Genomic DNA, 17,206 nt, shown 5'->3' with positions numbered 1-17,206 from the left:
CATGAGAATATAGCAAGGTGCCAAGAGAAATGCTCTTCAAAATAGTACAGTTATAGGTGTAAATGGAACATTATATCAAGCAATACAAACTCTCTATACAAGGTGTGGCTATTAAATAACAAGACTGGTTGGAAAAATGTGGTTTATTATTACAATTGTACAACTTAGGGGTGCTTAAGGGTCAAAGCAGTATAACTGAGAGGAGACCTCCACATAGCCTTTAAAGGAATGCGGAGAACCGACCAGGGCTTCTGACCTAATGTCCAATCCTCACCTTCTCGTGGTGCACCCTGTTGGGTATCTACTTGAATACTGAACGAACGAGGATGGGCTGGCAATTTGGGATTTAGCCGACCAAATTGTATTCTTATTGGTTAAACCAAAATAAAAAATGATAGTACAATATGACAGAATTTCATGCCGGATGGGTGTCGCCCGGTTCAACAAGGCCCCAGTTGTTTTCGCCAGGGAACCAGGGCGAACAGCGAAAAGTCAGCTACTGGAACAAATCTGAAAACAAACCCTAACTCAACATCACCAGAGTTAAAGATCAGTACTATCAACGTAAGAAGCCTGAATGGCAAAGAAATGGAGCTAGCTGAGGAATTAGATAAATACCAGATCGACATAATAGGGGTGACTGAAACAAAAAAAGACCAAAACTGGTGAGATCTTTCTGAGCAATAAATACAAAATGTTATATTCAGGCAGTGACAATCAAGGAAAAGAAGGAGTAGCCATAGTATTCAACAGAAAATACGAGGCTAATATTCTTGAATGGCAGTCAGTCTCAAGTAGAGTAATGTGGGCAAATATGAGAATGGGGAACTGGACAATGAGACTTATTTGTGCCTATGGTCCCACAGAAGGTTCTACTAAGGTAGAAGTGGAGGAATTTTTTGAGGCTTTAGAAAAAGCAACTGACACAATGAAAAATGAAAAGTTGGTTCTTGTTGGGGATCTAAATAGCAGAGTAGGAAATGATTGTGAGACATACAGAAATATTTTGGGAAAATTTGGAGAAAACAGCAAAGCTAATAATAATGGAAAATATCTATTGGATTTCTGCTCAGGACATGGACTGGTTATTACTAACACCATGTTCCAACATAAAAATGTGCACAAATTCACATGGAGGCTAGGAATAAGAAAAGTCTCATTGACTATGTTATTGTTGATAGTGATGTTTTCTCGCTGGTGCAGGACACCAGAGTGTAAAGAGGATTTGAAATTGGAAGTGATCACTATTTAGTCTTGATCAGGATAAAATTGAATTTCATATTGAAAAGAATGACATGTAAGAAAGTTTTAAAGCGAATAAAAGTTGAGCAGCTCTCAGATGTGAACTATAGACTAAAATACACAAAGATTATTGAAGAAAAAATGAAAGAGTTTGAAAACAGGAATCAAACCATGGAGATTCAGTGGCAAACTCTGAAGAAAACATTGATTGATTCTGCCAGAGAGGCATGTGGTGAGGTTGTCTGTAAGGATAAAAAAATCAGAACTCCCTGGTGGACACAGGAAGTTAAAGAGGCAGTGAAGGAAAAGAAGAAAGCATATCAAAAGTTCCTGTCAAATAAGTCAGCTTGTGCTCTTAGAGAATATAGAGACAAATGCAAGAATGCTAAACACTGTGTAAAACTAGCTAAACAAAAGTCATGGGAGGACTTTGGCAAGAATATAGAAAATAAATATCAAGAAGGTGGCAAAATATTCTGGAGGTTGTTGAAGAAGCTTAAGAATGGAGGAAAGAGTGCTGTAAAAGGAATTAGAGATGATAAAGGTGACAGGTCCGTGCGGTTAGCCTAGTGGCTTTGCGCTTTGCAACCATGTGCCTGGGGAAGGAGTGTCCTAGGTTTGATTCCCGTCCACGACGTGAGGAGCGTAAGGATCTTCCTCAGCCATAGCCAACTTAGCCAGTCTTGGGCGTGGGCAGCAGGGTTTTTTCCACCAGTTTATCTGGGGTTTTTCATCCCGCAAGCAGGCAAACCGGCCCCGTGAACACACAGGTTACAGTCATAAATACTTACGGCAAGGAAGACAACGGGAAACCATCTTGCTCATAATCATCTCTCCCCAGAATGGTAGCATTTAGCTACCCTCCCGCGGCCGTATGGCAGATGGGAACCAGAAGAAGAAAGGTGACATGAAAACGGGAGAAAAAGATATCCTTGAAGTATGGAGTAATTACTTTGAAAAACTGCTAAATGAAACAAGCAGTGATGACAGCACAGTGGTAAAAAACACTGACCAGGCATGCGGTCAGGAATACATATCCATACTTGAAGTAGAAAAAGCCATCAAAGGCTTGAAATGTGGAAAGGCAGCAGGAGAGGATGATATTCGACCAGAAATGCTGAAGTATGGTGGTATAAGAGTCTTACAGTGGCTGCACTGCATAGTTCAGAAAGCCTGGACAGAGGAACGAATTCCCGATGATTGGAGTAGAGCTCTCATAGTACCCATATATAAAAAAGGGAAATAAAACTGCATGTGAGAATTACAGAGGTATTTCCCTACTGAGTGTTCCTGGCAAGATCTATGCAAGTATACTTGAGAAACGGTTGAGAAGAATTGTGGATGAAAAGCTTGGTGAAGAACAAGCTGGATTCAGGCCAAATAGAGGCTGTCAGGATCAGATCTTCACTTTACAACAAATAGTCGAGAAAGCATGGGAATATAACAAAGATCTGTATTTAAGTTTTGTCGATTTGGAAAAGGCATATGACAAGGTGCCAAGAGAGAAGCTATTTAATACGCTACAGTTATATGGTGTCAATGGGGCATTATATCAAGCAATACTTAGTCTTTATTTGAGTTGTAAGTCAGCAGTTAGAATTGAAGGAAGTACAGGAAGACGGTTTAATATTAAATCTGGTGTGAGACAAGGATGTACGTTATCCCCTCTGTTATTCATTATCTATATGGATCACATTATGAAGGAAAGTGGTATTAAACATGATATCAAAATTGGAGATGCTAATGTCAGCTCTTTGCTTTATGTGGATGATGTTATACTTCTAAATAAATCTGCTACAAGTCTGCAAGATTCTCTGACTAAATTGAATAGCTGTTGTAATAGATATGGTATGAAGGTCAGCAATAAAAAGACAAAGACAATGAAAATAGGCAGAATCATTGAAAATGTCAACTGTGTTGTGAATGGAGAACCTGTGGAACAAGTAAAACATTTCAGCTATTTAGACACGATTTTTACTGAAGATGGTAAATTAAATATAGAAATAGACAACAGAATCAGCAAAGCTGGTATGGTGGGAAGTCAATTGAATAAATTCATATGGAATAAGAGAGAAATTAGTCGGAACACTAAATTAGCTGTATACAAGACAGTGTTCAAACCAGTTTTAACTTATGGATCTGAGAGCTGGGGCAGAAGTAAAACACTTGACCAAAGACTAGAGACCGCAGATATGAGAGTCCTGAGAAAGATTATAGGCGTGAACAGATGGCATCAATGGCAATATCATATTAAAAATGAGGATATTAGGAAAGAACTTGACATTGTCATCATCCAGGAACGTGTTAGCAGAGCTAATCTCAGGTGGTATGGTCACTTAAATAGAATGGGAGAGGAAAGATTAGCAAAACAAGTGTTCTCTGCCAGGTTGGCAGGAAAACGACCCAGAGGAAGACCAAGATATAGGTGGATTGATACGGTACAAAGTGCGTTAGACGATAGAAATATAAGATCTGATAATGTTGGAGTCTTGACAAGTAACAGACTGATTTGTAGGAATATTGTAGATAGGAAATTAATAATGATGTAATTTTTTTCATGTAGTACTATTATATCCTGTACACCCCTTGAGGGTACATGGCAGGAATTTGGTGATGATGATGATGACTGTACAACTTAAATTGTTATCCCCTTCAACATACTTCCCTCCTCTATCTATACACTGTTGCATACGATTTCATGGTTGGAAGCAGTGCTGCAAGTCATCAGGTGTTATCTGCTTCAGTAGCGCTGCGTTTTTCTCCTTTACCTCATCCACACCACCACCACCACCAGAGGATCAGACAGTTAACCAACATTATTACCTTGAGGTTCTGGCCAAGCTGAGAAAACAAGTGAGGAAGAAGAGACCCAATCTATGGAAGAACAACACTTGGATTCTCCATCAGGACAATGCTCCAGCCCACTGTCTGTAAAGCAGTATCTGGATGATAAGAAGATCCCAGTGTTGGACCATCCACCTTACTTGCAGACTTAGCTCCATGCGACTTTTACATTTTTTCAAAGTTGAAATCCGCATTGAAGGGCACCCATTTTCAGTCAATGGATGAGGTAAGGGAGAAAACAGCAGCACTACTAAAGCAGATAGCACCTGATGACTTGCAGCACTACTTCCAACAATGAAAAATTCATATGCAATGGTGTACGGATAGAGGAGGGGAGCATGTTGAAGGGGGACAACAATTAAGTCGTACAATTGTAATAATAAACCATATTTTTGCAACCAGGCTTGTTATTTAATAGTCACACCTCATATGAGCTGCAAGTCAGCAGTTAGAATTGACAGAGGTACCAGGAAGATAGTTTGATGTTACATCAGATGTGCAACAAGAGTGCACATTATCTCCACTGTTATTTATCTATTTGTATCACATTATGAAGGAAAGTTGTATTCAACCTGATATCAAAATTGGTGATGTTAATCTTAGCTCTTTACATTATGCAGATGATGTTATACTTCTGAATAAATCCAGTATAAGTCCAAGATTCCCTGACTAAATTGTATAACTGCTGTAATAAATTTGGTATAAAAATTAGCAATAAAACTAGGCAACAAACACTGAAAACATCAAAATATGGATATGCAAAATATTATATTTTGCATATCCATATAAGTAGGGAATGAAGTTGTAGATTGTTAGTAGTTCTCATTCTTCATCTTAACCAAATAAACTGCACATGATGAATCTGCTGACAGTGATAATGATAATAATAATTTTTATTTACTGGTTTTGTTTGAGTAGCTTCAATATATATTCCACTGCATGACAAATAACCCACTATGCATTATATATCAAGATTAAGATGAAGAATGAGAACTACTAAAAATCTACAACTTCATTCTCTACTTATATGGATATGCAAAATATAATTTTATAATCAGAGTTAACAATATTATAAATAATTTAGATTGAAATCTTGTAGGAAGAGAAAATAAAACTTTTCATCGTAATTTACCATTACTTCTTGTCCTTCTGTTTTTATGTAAAGAAGTACTTGCTTCATCAGTGGTACTATATCTTTAGCTATTATTGTATGTTTAGTATTACTAATATCTCTAAACATTTCCATAGTCTGTATTTCATGATCCACACTGCTTGTATGAACAATGATAAATATGTTTTCTAGAACTTCACTAAAATTGCTTGTCTTAACTTGTAACTTCATTCTACTTGGAGATTTCTGAAAAATGCAATAAACATAAAATGTAAACATTTTTAATTCAGGATATTTTGATAATTAATACAGCTTAGAGAAATAATAAAACAATTCCTCATAAGGCAGTAGCAGTCACATGCATGATATTTATTAATGTAATCAGATAATGAACATATGCATCAGTTTCATATATGACTCCTAAAAGGTTGTAAAATGGATGTAGTTTTGCACTGGGCTTCAATCTACATCTACCACCTAAAAATATTCACAAACACTTCTATCATAACAGTGAGATTCAAACTACTTGGTTTCTGGCTAATAGCACTGACAAATCTATATATATAATTTTAATGGAATATGTGACATAGTAAAGAGTGAAAAATTGTTAAATATAGCAAATCTCTCTCTCTCTCTCGGATCTCCTCATGTCTGAGGACTCGTGACCTTCCTGATGATGCTTCGCCATTTCTTTCTCTCCTGTGTCTCTCTCTCATTGCTTGCTCTAGTTTAAGCTCAGTGATTCTTGATATTTGGTCAATCCACCCGTTGGGGGGTTTTCCTCTTTTTTCTTTTCCCACGTGGTTTACCTTGGATGATTACTTTTTCTAGGCAGTTGCCTTCCCTTCTACATATGTGCCCAAAATATTGCAGCATTCTCTTTTCGATTATGTTTATCAGTCTTGTGTGGATATTCAGTTCTTCTAGAATACTTTTGTTTGTTCTCTTTTCTGTCCAAGACACTCTTAACAATATTCTCCAGCACCAGAGCTCGAACACCCCAATTCTTCGTCTGTCATCTTTTGAAACTAGTCCAAGACTCAGAAGCATAGAGAAAGATTGAAAAAAAAAACTAAAGTTTCTATAAGCTTAATTTTTGGAGATGTGCCTGTCTTTCCAGATCTTGGTTAAATTAGTCATTACTTTTTTAGCTAGTGCTATTCTTCTTCTTATCTCTTTTTTACATCCATCTTTTTTTGTTATCATCACTCCAAGGTAGTTGAAATGGTTGACAATTTCAATTCCTTCTACATCTATCTCTTCTTTGTTGTTTAAAATCATTATTTTCATTTTATCCTGATTTATTCTTAAACCGTGGCTTAGGCTTTCCCATTCTAATTGATTCAGGATGGATTTTAATTCCTGTTCGCTTGTTGCTATTATCACTGTGTCATCTGCATATCGTAGGTTAGTGATTGTTCGGCCACCTAATTTAATGCCGCCATTCCACTTTTCTAGAGATCTTTTCATTATAGTTTCGCTGTAAAGGTTGAATAGTAATGGTGAGAGTATGCATCCTTGTCTTGATCCTTTTACAAATTGGAATGCAGGGGACAGTGTGTTTTCAATTCTTACTGTTGCTTGATTTTCTTCATATAAGTTCTTTATGAAGGTTATTAGATGGTTAGGTATTCCTGATTTTTGCATGATATCCCACCTCATGCAGTCAAAGGCCTGGAGTAATCTATAAAGCATGGATAAAAGCTTAAGTTGAATTCCCTTGCTTTTTCAATTATTTGTCTGATGTTAGATATACGATCTCTAGTTCCTCGACCTTTTCTGAATCCTGCTTGTTCTTCTGAGATCTGATGGTCTTTAAAACTTTGTAATCTCTCCTTAATAATGTGTAGTAAAATCTTACTGGTATGTGAGATAAGGGCAATGGTGCAGTAGTTTTCACAATTATTGTGATTGCCTTTTTTGTAGATTGGGATAATGGATATAGATATAGCAAATAACCTTAATGAAACTAGCCACAAATATTTCTGATCCACAAATTTCTGGCATTTCCAAAACTATAGGCAGAATTTTGAAAAAGTTCTGCCTGATACTTACATTTATTCTTATCAACAAAATTTCTAATCTCTTAACAACTACAAAAGTCAAACCTTCATCTCTATCTTTCTCTCTCTGTGGGTGTTTAACAGACTCCTTTTAAATGCTATCTAATATTTTGGACAAACAGACTGTTCAGTGGAAAAAAAGATTAACATCAATAAAACAATGAATACCTTAAACATAAAAAAACTCTAGTCTTGCAAACATTATACTGAAATCAAACACTTAGGAACAAGGCTTGCCTTCTCCAAAGAAGCAATTTTTAACATTAATGTCTCTTCAAAGAAAGTTCTGAAGCCTTTTACACTGGCCTAATTTGAATCAGAATGATTGCCCCTTCCTCTCTGAAATTTAGGGAGATTCTCAATTCTGTTTAAATATTTCCGATCTCACAGACATAATCCTTCTAGCAGATAGCATTTGCTATTCTTATATATTGATGATGTACTATTAGTTTCAATACAAAATATTTGTGTTAATTTCATAGACATTATTTAATGTGTCTTCTACATTAATAAGTAATTAGATGAAATAGTAGAATTACTAAGCGAACACTTTACAAGTATATCATCCAGGCTGTAATATTGGAGGAATGAAAGAACGAATGGCTGATACAGGAATTAAAGTGAATGAAATGGAGGTGAATAGTATATTACAGAACCTTAATGTAAATACATCTGTGGGACTGGATGGTATACCAGCTCGAGTCTTACATGAAGCATCAAAGGAATTGTCAGTTCCCTTGACCATATTGTTTAATTTAAGTCTCAGCTCTGTGTGAGTCCCGAGGGGGGTAGAAAGAGGGGAAAATAATTCCACTGCATAAAGGAGATTCCAAGACTGGTGTTGCATATTACCGACCGATCAACATATCAGGAATCGTTGTCAAGGTTTTGGAGATATTAATCAAGAGCAAAATACAAGAATGGATAGATGAAAATGGGATACTGTATGGAGGATAGCATGGTTTTGCGAAGGGTAGATCATCCCTCAGTAACTTGCTCACATTTTATAATACAGTGACAAATGAGTTGGATAAAGGTAATGGGTTTTACAGTGATACTGCTGGACTTTGCTAGGGCATTTGACAGGATATCACATGGAATTCTAATTAGTAAACTGCAGCACATGGGGATGGATATAGGTGAGATGGAGAGATATCAGAGAGTAGTTTATTCAGGAGTGAGGTCCAAAAGAAGGCCTGTTACTAGTGGTGTACTGCAGGGTTCTGTTCTTGGACCACTGCTATTTAATTTGTTCATTAATGATATGGGAAAGGATCTGAGAGGAACTGTTCATTTATTTGCTGATGATGCAAAGTTGGGTAGAGCAATAGTGAATGCACATGATGTCAAAATTTTGCAGGATGATTTGGATAGATTAGCAGTCTGGGCTAATGAAAATGGATGTCAGTTTAATGTAGCAAAATGTAAGGTTATGCATTTTGGAGTGAAAAAATTAGCAGCAGTATATCACATTGGTGGAACTGTACTCCAGGAGGTTGATGAAGCCAGAGATTTGGGTGTGTTGGTGGATAGGGAGTTGAAGTTTAGAGGGCACATAGCAAAAGTGGCTAAATCAGCTCATCAGATCGCTTGGTTACTGAAGAATACTTTGACGAGCAGAGATAAGCAAGTTATTGTTCCTCTTTATCTAGCCTTGATAAGACCCCCACCTTGATTACTATGCCCAGATCTGGGGCCCTGGGTTTCTTCTTGATGGGGAGGAGGTAGAGAGGATCCAGAGGCAAGTGACCAAGATGTTAGCTGGTCTATGGAATGAACCTTATAAGAACAGGTTGAAGATCTGTGGGTTACAGAAATTGGTTGATAGGCAGAAAAGGGGTGATATGATTGAGACATTCAAATTACTGAAGGGTTTTTACAAGATTAATTCAGAGGAAATTTGATTTTTCAGAACAGGTCTTGTGATGGGAGAACTAGGGGCCATCCATGGAAACTGAGCAAGAGTGTAGTTAGCAAGGGTGTTAGAACTAGGTTTTTTACTTGGAGAGTGGTGAATGAGTGGAATAAACTGCCATGATTGTAAATGAATTCAAAGCAAAGTATGATAGATACTGTGAGAATGCTGAATAGTTGTTCTTGATATGATGTTTAGGGCTTCCCTCGATGAGTCTAAGGACTCCTTGGTGTTGCCCGTAATAATAATAATAATATGTAAAAAAAAAAAAAAAAATTAAGACAGCTAAAGAGAAGAAAAAACAAAACAAAACAATCAAATAATGCTAACTAGTTTACTAGTTACAGAGACCTAAATTACAAATTCTCAAACAGTAACAGTATTCTGTTTGTAAAATACATTATACAAATGTAATTAATGTTTGCAATGTAACAATTAGAAAACTTACTTGTTTTAGATGATTTGGCAACCACAACTCTGAATATATTATAAGTTCCTCAGGCAAATATTGTTTCCATTTACTTAACAAAGTACATAAGACTTGTGGAGATTGCTGGCAGTGAAGAATTTCTTTTATTACTCTTGCAATATACCTGATGTTTGCTAATAAAAATCAATAAATAAAAAGTTATGAATTTTTGAAATATCACACGTAAAGTCCGAAAGCAGGAGATATCAGTTACTTAGTTCAACATCATATGTGAAAAACATAATATCCTAATTATTTTATAAAGCATAACAAACATGAAAATGTATGCTTGATGAAACTTAAAAAAAAAAAAAAAACTGCATAAATTTCTTTCTTTTATTACTCTTGCAATATACCTGATGTTTGCTAATAAAAACCAATAAATAAAAAGTTATGAATTTTTGAAATATTACATGTAAAGTCTGAAAGCAGGAGATATCAAGTACTTAGTTCAACGTTATATGTGAAAAACATAATATCCTCATTATTTTATAAAGCATAACAAACATGAAAATGTATGCTTGATGAAACTTAAAAAAAAACTGCATAAATCTTTTCTTTAAAAAAAAGTTATATCACTCTCATACAGAGAGACTGCAAGGCCTATAGCAAAATGCTGTGTGTGGATGGGATGAATTAATAGGAAAGAATGAATGTTTGAGCAATGTACAAACAGCTGACCATGCATATGGTGTTGTTGAAGTGTTAGAGCAAGCGGTAGTAAAAAAAGGCAGTAAGTTAATGAATCACAGGTCAGTCCAGAAAAGAAATTGTAAAATATATTATTTTTTGTAAGAAAAATTTTCCTTTATTTAGTCAACTGTTACTTAAATGAATTTAAATTTATTATATAAAGATTATATTATAGATCAAAGCAGCATAACTTAAAAAAATAATCTGATCTTTCTCAAAAGAGAAACACATACAACAGGAGAGACAAAGGAAAGCTAAGTACAGCCATATAAACTTATAACTGAGATGCCAAAGAAACCACTGTTGAAAACAAGTTTTTTTTTTTTTTTAAATATTACACAATAAGCATCAACAAACATGAATGTAAATAAAGGATATGCACACAAATATTTCTCAACTAATCATATGTGCAGTATCTATTTTTCATATTACACAGTGTAGTGATGCTTTTACACAAAACTAGAAACTTGGAATACAGTATCTATTTTTCATATTACACAGTGTAGTGATGCTTTTACACAAAACTAGAAACTTGGACTATATTGATGATGGAATCAAAAACTTAAAATGTGGAAAGGCAGCTGGAGGGCTTGGTCAGATTGGATGAATTCCAGATGATTGGAGTAGAGCTCATAGTTCCCATCAAAAAAAGCTGAATATAAACATTAGAATTTCATCAAAGGAATTTTTGTATCAAGTATTCCGAGTAAGATTTATGCAAGCATTCTTGAAAAGAGGGAGAGAAAAATTGTGGGTCCAGGCCAAATATCTGAGGAATCATGGGAATATAAGAATCAATTCTTAAGTTTCGCATATGGGAGAAGGCATATGACAAGGTGCTTATAAAAAAGCTTTTCAAATCACTATGGAGTAAATATAATGCAATTAGGATTGAAGAAAGTATAGAAAAATGGTTTGGTTAAAATCTTGAAGACAAGGATGTACAGTATCTCCATTCTTATTCATGATCTATATGGATCACATTATAAAAGAAAGTCGCATTAAACCTGAACTGGATTTATCAAACTTAACTCTTTGCTTTATGCAGATGATATTGCACTTCTAAGCAGATCCAGTGCAAGTCTCTAGGAGTCTCTAACTAAATTGCATAACAACTGTAACAAATTTGGCATGAAAATCAGCAATAAAAAGACCAAAACTATGAAAACAGTCAGGAACATAGAAAACTTCAGCTACATTCTCGATTGGGAACCCATAGAACAAGTAAAATATTTCAGCTATTAAGGCACAGTTTTTAATGAAGATAACAAATTAAATTTAGAAATAGACAACAGAATAAGCAAAGGTGGTATGGTGGAGAGCCAGTTGAATAAATTTATATGAAATTAGCAGTATATGATATAGTGTTCAAACCAGTTTTAAGTTATTGATCTGAGAGCTGGGCTAGAAATAAAGCACTTGAGAACTTGAGTCCTGAGTAAAATTAGGAGAGTGAACAGATGGCAGGAATGGCAGAATCGTATTAAAAATGACGATATTAGAAAGAAACTTGACATTGTTTTCAAGAATGTGTGAGCAGAGCTAATCTATCTGAGGTGATATGGCCTCTTACACACAAAAAACAGGAGCAGAAAGGTTAGCAAAGCAGGAAAAAGACCCAGAGGAAGACCAAGGTCATTGTGGATTGATTCAGTCAGAAGTGCCTTAAAAGAATGACAATATTGGAGTGGTGGCAAATAACAGACTAATTTGGAGTAAAACTGTTGATAGGAAATTAATAATAATGTAAACCTCATCAAGTAGTGCTGTCGGAGTAGGCTTAATATCCCCCCCCTGATATGTACCCTTGAGGGTACATATCAGGAAATTGATGTTTCATATTAAACAAGTAAAAAATTTTTTAAAAAAATGAATACAAAAAAGTTACAAGATATCTTTTAATTATAATTCTATGAGTTTTTCAATAAGAATTTTAAGTTAAATTATCAATGAGTTGTAACCAGGAATTTATTAACTAAGGCTAGAAGGATGACATTAGTAAAGTATAAAGGGCTAGAAAGGAGAAAATATTCTTTATCTATCTATCCATTCCACCATCCTCCCTCTCTCATTTTTCACTTAAAGAACTTAGGCAATATTTCAAAATAAAAATAATTAACAATCACAAGAATAAGATTTTTCTTCTGTACCTTTTTCAAGATTGATGTTTTCACTTAATACCTGAAGAGCAGCAGGAACCAAAGGACTAAATGGCTGTCTAAATATTAAAAAAAAAATAAATCAAACTATAAAAGATCATTTGTGCATACACATAACATAAACTAATCAGTTTCTCTTTATTTCCTTGTAATTTCAAATAAAACCAGACCTATACATGTTTGCAAATATAAGATTATTAGTGAATTAAAATCTGTTCTATTCCTTTAAAAAAAAATTAACAATTAAGAACTCATTTTGAAAAATCTTGATGAGAATGATGCATCAGAAAATTTAATGATTTCATTCGTTTTGAGCGAGTTTCAATTAAATCATTTCTGCCTGCAATATATAATGTTTTTGTCACTATTATCTAAATATCTCCCCTCTCCCAACACACTCTCACTCTTCTATACATCATCACCTTCTACATTCTATTCTTGAACATTCTATTCATATATACAAATGGGCTGTTATTCATAAATTGCCTTCTGGTAGGTATGACAGTGTATGATTAATTCTTTCCATAATCTGATATGTTAATCACCAAAAAACTTTTCTAAAATGTTCTTTGCCCTCTTCTTTAGATATTTTCATAGGCACTTGTCTTCTGAACAGATTGATACTATTCCTCCACTTATCATCCCAGACTCACATGAAAAAATACATAAATTAAGATGCTAAAATTAGAGTTACAGCATTCAAATAAGAGTAACAGAATGAAATGGTTAAATAGTTAAACAATTATATGCACATAGCAGTATCATTTGCATAGGGCAGTGTTCAGACTAAAATCATAACATTCATCACATCCTAACTTCACTTCACATGTTCAGATGCTTGATGAGAGAGGACCAGACCCAGTTTAATATAAATCCTTGATTTTTATTGCATTGGTAGTAGCCTTTAACATTTCCAAAACCTCCTTCAATTTCTGGATAAAAATGTTGCATTTACTATTGTGCTGTTTGCTACTGATGACCTTTATCTGTTGTGTGGAAGGAGGACCAATTCCCCCCCCCCCCCTTCTAAACATCTTTGATGTGTTTTATCAGGCAGATTTCGAATTGGCCTATCTGCCCTATGTAGCAGCTACTAAAATGAGCAGTAGTTTTGCAAAACTCCTAGTTTTTTAAAGGGAGGATGTGGCAGTGTTATGCCCTGATAAGTTGGAACATAAGATATTTCATCTTATCATATTATAACAGAGTGAACATCCAATATGAAAAATTAAACATGCTTGATATCTTGGTATAAATAGTATCTGAATACCTGGTAAAGGAAAAAAAAAAAAAGGGAATATGTAGAAATAAGAGTGTAATAGTGTAATTATCATGTGTATGATGTATAAATGAGTTATGATTGACATTATTTTGATATAAAAATAACCTTATAATTTGTGAAATAACGTGCAAAGGCTGGGCAACGTAATTTGTGTAAACGTTCAAAAGGGGGGAAAGCAGGTACGTATTTTTTATCAGGTACGTAGCTGTATGAAGGAATCATACAGCTACGTACCTGATAAAAAAATTTAAAGAAAAAATAAAATATTGGGTCACAACAAATGGCGCAGTCAACAGGATGTAATTTGCATAATTAAAGCAAGATTATATGTAAATCACAGCAAGTAGGTTTCGAATTCCATTCAGAAGGTTTTCAGAATTTTGTCAGTAAAGTTAATATTTGAGAATACTGTTAAACTTAGGTAGCAGGTATGTCTATCCCAAATAGCACCGTAGGGATGAATGACAGTGAGTTTTTCAGATGTATAAATCCACAACAAGTGTTTCCTCAGTTCTCGGGGGAGGAAACAGATGACGTGATCACATTTTTTTCCTATATAGAGGAACTGAGGAAGGCTGGAGGATGGACAGACTTTCAGCTACTGGTTCTACTCTGTAGCAAACTAACTGGAAAGGCAAAAACCTTCCTGTACTCCTCTCCCATTCTAAAGGAAACTCTGGAGTACTCCAAATTCAAAGAGATACTAATTTCTCAATTTTCCAAATTGAGAAGTTTGGGGCCAAATTTGTGGACGCTCCAGAGATGTATTCAGAAAGATAGGGAGAGTGTTTCTGACTTTCAGAATAGGTTGCTAACGGTGGCCAGTGCTTTAAGTGTCTCAAGTGAGGAAAGACCTCACCTTGACTGGGCTGTCTTCCAGCAATTCAGGCAAGGAGTGAGACAAGAATTGAAGGAATCTGCATTTAACACAAAAGTGTCTAATTTGGATGAATGCTACAGTGCAGTTAAGAAACGGGAGCAGATACTAGGAGACATACGTCCCACATCTGCTGCTGGTCTTGGAAGCTTAGTTGAGGAGGATCGATGCACTATGAGGCTACTACCTGAACAAGAAAAGGAAAGCAGAGAAAAAAGGGAATCTAGGATGAGAAAGGGAAATGATAATGAAATGGTGAACAAAATGACTGAAATCCTTCTTGAAACTTGCAAGATCAGGGCTATAGTCCAGCAGGAAGTGGAACTTCTCCAGAAGCCAGTCATGGAACGATTGGGCAAAGTGATGAAGAGATTGGAAACAATATCAATGAAGGCCCCAGAACCTGAAGTTAATAAGGCGGACAAAACTAGAAGTCTGATACGAGAAGAGGTAGTGAGGCTACAAAGGCCCCTTCTTGACCGCTTAGATGCTGTCATGGGAAAAATCACAGCTATTACCTCCCAAGGAAATGTAGTACTACCATCAGATCACAGGACGGTCAGTAATGTAGGAGATAATAGAGAACCTCCCAGGTGTTTTAAGTGTGACCAGCTTGGGCATTTGGCTCGCAATTGCTACAACGGTAGGAGGCAGACCAATGAAAATCATAATGAGGAGCCAAGGTACTACACTAATGCAAATAGGACATGGAAAAGGGGGCAGAGAATGAGTGAATCGTATTATGGAATGATGATAAAAGGCAATGTCCATGGTAAGCATTGTAAAGCTTTATTGGACACTGGTTCCCAAGCCGCATTCATTTCTGAGGATTATTTTAGATTAGAGCCCTACTTGGATAATAAAGCTACATACCTCAGAAGGTCAGTGAGAGTAACTAGGATCACCACCTCCACCGCCCATGCCACAAGGTCTATATATTTGAAGTTGTACCTACCCGAATTTAGACTATGTGCGTGGCATAAATTTCTGGTCTTATCCAGAGTTTCTTTTCTCTGCCACAAATCAAACTAATTCTGGGAGATGATTTCTTGAAGAGGTACAATTTCAAATGTGATTATGCCAGGAAAGAGGTACATATCCTTAGTAAGAGGCGAATTTCTAAAGACAGTCAAAGCAATGTCTCTTATAAGAAAGAAAGCGTTCATCCAGACATAAATCACAGAAATCACAAAATAAGGGCCAGGTCAGTGATACAATCACTGACCCAAAGAATAATGAGTTTGAATCAAAGAGACTCATCTGTTAGAGAAGGCAGGACCTCACATGAGCTGTAGGCCACCAGTAGAAAGGAAGTCAGAAGAGATTACTGTAAATGAAGAAAATTTGAAATTGAAGGAGAGTCAAACGACAGTAATGAGGGTGTATTATAATCGAATTGAGAAAAGAAGGGGGAAAAGGAAAGAAAAAAAAAACTTTTGAAAGAACGGCTAGATCTCTGTTAAGAAACCACTCCAAATTGAAATGAGGGAAAAAAAAAAAAAGGAAAAATTTTTTATATGAAGTGGGGAACCTTTGTTATGCCCTGATAAGTTGGAACATAAGATATTTCATCTTATCATGGTATAACAGAGTGAACACCCAATATGAAAAATTAAACATGCTTGATACTTGGTATAAATAGTTTCTGAATACTTGGTAAAGAGAAAAAAAAAAGGGAATATGTAGAAATAAGAGTGTAATTATCATGTGTATGATCTATAAATGAGTTATGATTGACATTATTTTGATATAAAAATAACCTTATAATTTGTGAAATAACGTGCAAAGGCTGGCCAACGTAATCTGTGTAAACGTTCAAAAGAGGGAAAGCATACAGCTACCCCAAGAGGTCTCGTCCTCGTAGAAGGTAAGTAGAAGTGGAGGAAGCGACTGGACACCATGACGTCATACACTCCTGACGGCGATTTCTATGTGCCGTGTGAAAAGAAAAGGTTACGGCAATGACCGTTAGGGAAGAGGTATATAAGGGTAAGTAAACGCCCCCTCTCACTCTCGTGTTCCTGAGTCGTCTCCTGTTGACCGAAACCCGGTGGCGCAAGGTCCGTCGCTGGTATGCGAATGGATGGGTTTTAGGCGGGAAGTCCAAATCTCGAAATGCTGCAGCAGACTATGCTACAAGGAACGTCAAAGAAAGTATGTGTCCAAAAGGCTGAAACAAAGGAAGCCAGATAGAAGAATCAAATTAGCCAATCGATGATCAGAAGCCTAAACCATGCCACATAGAAGGAAAGGGCAGTGAGGGAGAGATTCTATACAACAAAGGAATGGAGCCTCCATGAATAGATAAGTAGAATTTATGTCACTTTCAGTGTGTAAATCCATGGAGTTAATATTGTGTTAACTTAAAAGAGAGACATTTCTTAGAAGGAACTTTAAGAAAGAAAGTTATTGTGCAAAATAATAAGGGAAGAATAAGTGTATTACGAGTTTGATTATAGAAAGAAATGTCTGAGATAAGTTAAGAGGATTTTATTTAAGGAATAACTGATAATTGAGGTTTTAAAGATTGTAAGATTACGGTGAGAGTTTG

The 17,206-nt window shown here is 35.7% G+C and overlaps 1 protein-coding gene across 1 annotated transcript in view; it reads right to left on the bottom strand.

The window, feature by feature from the left end:
- Window positions 1-17,206, bottom strand: part of LOC150096172 (nucleolar pre-ribosomal-associated protein 1-like) — a 191,485-nt gene that overhangs the window by 25,989 nt on the left and 148,290 nt on the right. Inside the window, exons 16-18 of the mRNA XM_090409629.1 lie at window positions 12,488-12,555; window positions 9,624-9,778; window positions 5,219-5,443 (exon numbers count right to left, since the gene is read on the bottom strand). Coding sequence (XP_090265755.1) covers window positions 5,219-5,443; window positions 9,624-9,778; window positions 12,488-12,555 — 448 coding nt within the window. The remainder of the gene's footprint in view (window positions 1-5,218; window positions 5,444-9,623; window positions 9,779-12,487; window positions 12,556-17,206) is intronic.

This window comes from Typopeltis vanoorti, chromosome 19 (genome assembly GCF_054136105.1).
Source record: "Typopeltis vanoorti isolate ZY-2024b chromosome 19, IOZ_Tvanoo_1.0, whole genome shotgun sequence".
NCBI classification, from domain to species: Eukaryota; Metazoa; Arthropoda; class Arachnida; order Uropygi; family Thelyphonidae; genus Typopeltis; species Typopeltis vanoorti.
This window is presented reverse-complemented; position numbering and strand designations above follow the sequence as displayed.